Source organism: Herpailurus yagouaroundi, unplaced genomic scaffold (genome assembly GCF_014898765.1).
Source record: "Herpailurus yagouaroundi ecotype Mexico unplaced genomic scaffold, PumYag 295, whole genome shotgun sequence".
Taxonomy (NCBI): Eukaryota; Metazoa; Chordata; class Mammalia; order Carnivora; family Felidae; genus Herpailurus; species Herpailurus yagouaroundi.
The window spans coordinates 2,655,615-2,659,793 of NW_024412512.1; the positions used below are offsets into that span (position 1 = coordinate 2,655,615).

Consider the following 4,179-nt stretch of genomic DNA (forward strand, 5'->3'; position numbering starts at 1 on the left):
CGAGGCACCCCACTCCTGGTCCTGGTTTTCAAGTGCTGGAAAGCAACAGAGCCTGCCCATCTCGGGCCGACCTGAGGAAAGGAGCTGACGAGGGTTGGGGGCGGGTGGGGTAAGGCCCCAGCCTCGCTCTCCAGGAACACCCCATGGAGCCCCAGGGGCAGCCCTGGGGCTGCCCTCTCTTCCACCTGGAGACTGTGTCCCTCCAAATACCCCATGGGTTCTTCCCTTTAGAGCCTTTTCATCTCTGGCTACCCAGGGACACACAGCAAAAGATACCACAAACACGGAGGCTGTCAAAGTTCCTGGAATCTTCTGGCAAAGGTTGGAGACTCTTCCAGAATCTTCCAGAATCTTCCAGCACTCTAAGTGGTCATCTGCAGTCCAGCCTCCCTGACGCCTTGTCTCAAAACTGCCTACGTTCCCCCTTCCTCTCTACTAGGTTCCATAGGCCCCCTCCCCTTCCTCCCCAAAGCCCCACTCCACGATCAAGCATGGGGACACCAGCCTCCCCTGAGGGCCACCCCCCAAGACGTCCAGATTCCCCTGGGAGAGACATGCTTCCAAAGAGACATGATCGTCAGGCTCAAAGGGGGTGGCCGTGGAGGTGGGGGGGGGGGGGCATTTGCTTCGGGCCCTGAGCATTGAGGATGTCATTTCTCAATGAAAATGGGGCTGGAAGAGTACTTGGGGAGGGAAAACACAGAGGCATGGGAGGAAACAAGGAGGAAAACGGGGGACAAGAAGGAAGGGCCTTGTAGATGAGGCCAGGGAGACAGCTCAGCCGTGAGGGAAGGTTCTAGAAGGCAAGGGAGAGATATGGGTAGATTTTCATGGTAGAAAGTCACCTCTGGGGGCACAGAGGCAGGGCTCTGGCGGAAGGATCTAGGGCTGGGGCTGGACGGCCGGTGGGTGGGTGGTGGCCTGAGGCTCAGGCCCAGGCTTCTGGCCCAGGGGACAGGGCGGGGGACAGAGACGTGGAAGCGGCAGCAAGTGTGGGAATTCACCCCATGTGGGCTGCCGGGCGTCTGTGGGCCCTCCTGCCCGCCCCGAGGGCTGCCCCGGGCGCTCTGCTCATCGCGCCAGGTCCCGCAATCCGCTCGTGTGCAGCGGCCTTGGCCGTGGGCCCGGTGCGGGAGGGCAGGGGCCCCTACCTTTGGCCAGCTCCTCCTCTGCCGACTTGGTGCCCTGCTTCCTCTTGGGTTTCACTAGCTTCGTGCAGATGGCCCCCTTGTCCTTGCTGTAATGCTGGGGGGGGGGGGGGGGGAGACAGGGCAGAGGCAGCCGTGAGCCTGGCCCCACGGTGAGGGGACGCCCTGCATTCTGTGCCCTGAACCGGGTGGGCAGGAGCTGGGGAGAAGGGGGGTTTCCTTTCCTCCAGAGGAGTTGGGTTGGTTTCCATGGAAACGGAAAGGATGCAGGCTAGGAAACAGGAGGATCCCGGGGAAGGTGGGGCGGTGGTCTCTGGACGAGTGTCAGCTTGGAGGTTCCTAGGGGTCTAGAGGAGCCACCCCAGGGCCGCCCCCCCCCCCAGGGGTGCATCCAGAGGACTCAGACCACCTTGGGCTTGGTGGCCCACGGAGACCAGCCCCTCCTCCCCACGCAGCTTTGGGCGTCGGGCCCCACCCCCCCACTGCCGGCACGGGGCAGGGCCTGGGGTGTCCGCGCGGCTCTGGAGGCCCCGGGCCTCGCGGCCGCCGCACCTCCACCATGTCCATGAGGTTGCAGAAGCAGACGGCCTCGTCGATGGTCAGGTGGCCGTCGCGATGCAGCACCCGGTAGTGGATGACGTCGCGGCCGAAGCTCACGCACAGCACGTAGTCGCCCGGATGCCGCGCGGACTCTCGCACCAGGAACAGCCCGTCCTCTGGCGGCTGCAGCTGTTGCACGGCCTCCTGGCCCGAGATCTTCCCGTGGAACCACCTGCGGCCGGCGGAAGGGCGCGCTGGACCGGGCCGCCCAGGCCCTCCGGCCCCCCGGCCCCCGGCCCCCGGCCCCCGCCCTGGGCGGCCCCGCGACTCACGGCATGAGGCTGAGCTTGGGGTCGGCCGACAGGGCCTCCCGCTCCCGCAGCGCCCCCGCCGCCAGCAGACCCTCCTGCCCGCTGGCGTGGTGCTTGGCACGGTACCAGCTCTTGCTCTGCCAGGGAGGGAGCCAGGGGTCGGTGTCTGCGTGGGGGGCGGGGGGGGGGAGGTCCTGCAGAGGCACACCTCCCCAAGCGCCGCCAGGCCCCCGGGCCACCACCCACCTCACAGGCCTCCAGGATGGTGACCACGTCGCCCTTGTGGAAGGCCAGCTCTCCCGGCTTGGGGCGCGTGTGCTCACACTTGGTGATGCATTGGGTGCCTGGGGCCCAGCGCCTCTGCGGGGGGCAAAAGGGCATGAGAGATGCCAGGGGTGAGGAAGAAATGGAAACTGGGCAAAAGACAGCCAGGCAGAGGCAGAAAGAACACAAACGAAAGGGGGAGCAGCCAGGATGGAAACACCTGCTTCTACGAAGGCAGAAGCTCGGGAAGAAAAGGTGACAGAAATGCAGCGCCGGCTGAAGGGGACACGGTCAGAGTACAGCCCCCGACACGGCGCCGAGGTCCCGTGGGTGTGGACTGAGCAGGGCACGGGACGAGACACAGGCAGCCCCGGGGTGGGGGTACTCACCGTTGGCATCCTGGCCGAGACGAACGTGGGGCGCCAGGCACGGAGGAAGCGGGGGCTCACCTGGGTGAGGGGCAGAGACCAGCTGGAGAGCCCAGACTGGAGCCAGGCTGGGGCCCGGGGCCATTGCTAGCGAACCACTTCCAGCCTGGGCCAGATGGAGGCGACAGGGGGAGGGCATCCCCATAGGGGGTCCCGGGTGATGGCTCCCTAAGCCCCTTTGGGGAGGTGGTCTTTATCCACAGGAATTCCTGGTAGAGTTGCAGCCATGAAACATCAGCGAGGAAACCGCAGAATCTAGCCTCGCCACGGTCCCAAGAGGGAAACGGAGGCACAGGGTGGGCACAGAGCAAGGGGCCATATGGTGGGGAGGGGGGAAGCGCCTGGCTCAGCCCCCAGCAGTCACTCAGTGGGTGGGGAACACGGTGCCGCCTAACTGAGCTTGGTTCTTCCTCTTTTCTGGTAAGTGGGCAGGGGCAGGGGCAGAGCAAGGAACCAGAGGATGACTCAAGGTCATTCCCCACTATCCCTGACCCTAGGGTGGGGCCGGGACCGTGGGGGGGGGGGGAGGAGGGCAGGGGGCATGCAGCCCTCCTGGGCCCCTCTGGCCATGGGCTGAGCCTCTCTGATCCCCCACCAATCCCAACGCCAACCTAGGACAGACACACGGTCTCTTGCTGCTGCGGGGGGAGGGCTTTTCTCCCCCGGACCCCACAGCAGGTGAGTGGGCCGTGGGGACGGTTGGGAGATGAACCTCTGCCTCTCCAGTACTGCCCCCCGTAAACCCCCAGCCCCCTGTGTACTCACACGCATACTGATCCATGTACACACGAGCACACACAGAAACACATGGGGCTTGGACACAGGTGGACACAGGGACCCACGGGCACGCGGGTGTGCAAGCAAAGGCACGTTCACCTAGAGACAGGTGTGCACACGTCTACACGTGTGCACACACGAACAGCCTCTCCGACATCCAGAGATGTGTGTGCCTGTCTCCCCCAACACACACACGGACCCGCACTTGAACACCTGGGCGCCAGACGCGGGGCCGCCAGGGCACCCGGCGCTACAACGAGCTACACGCAGGGCCGCGCACACGCATCTCGGCCACACGCGAACATCCCCTCCACGTGGACGCGCGGATACACACACCCGGGAGCCTGAAGACGCGCACACTCGCACCCAGAAAAATACCCCCCACCCCGCGCCCGATCGCCTCTAACCACCCGCTACCCCAGCCGCGTACCGGCCGCGCACGCCGGCCGCGCACACTGGCGCTCACACCGGCTGCTCCAGCGCACGCCCGGGACGCCCCCGGGGCCCTCGGGGTCCCCCCCCACACACACACCGCCACTGCCCCAAGGTCTCTCCCCTTACCCCCACCACCGGGCTCACCTGCTCAGGGGGCGCCCCCGGGCCGCGCCCCGCGCCCACACCCAGGAGGGCCCCCGAGCGCTGGCTGGGCACCCCAAGGCAGCCCTGGCTGCACAACTTGGAACAAGTTGCTCCGTTTCCTCAATTTGGGGG

General features: G+C 66.0%; 1 protein-coding gene across 1 annotated transcript in view; it reads right to left on the minus strand.

Annotated features, from left to right (window-relative positions):
• The window catches only part of MATK (megakaryocyte-associated tyrosine kinase), a 6,456-nt gene extending 2,283 nt beyond the window's left edge, over positions 1-4,173 (minus strand). The window contains exons 1-7 of the mRNA XM_040461721.1: positions 4,048-4,173; positions 3,457-3,567; positions 2,653-2,712; positions 2,246-2,359; positions 2,021-2,136; positions 1,701-1,920; positions 1,081-1,245 (exon numbers count right to left, since the gene is read on the minus strand). Of these exons, the coding sequence (XP_040317655.1) occupies positions 1,081-1,245; positions 1,701-1,920; positions 2,021-2,136; positions 2,246-2,359; positions 2,653-2,712; positions 3,457-3,462 (681 nt within the window). The 5' untranslated portion in view covers positions 3,463-3,567; positions 4,048-4,173. The remainder of the gene's footprint in view (positions 1-1,080; positions 1,246-1,700; positions 1,921-2,020; positions 2,137-2,245; positions 2,360-2,652; positions 2,713-3,456; positions 3,568-4,047) is intronic.
• Between the last annotated feature and the right edge of the window lie 6 nt (positions 4,174-4,179).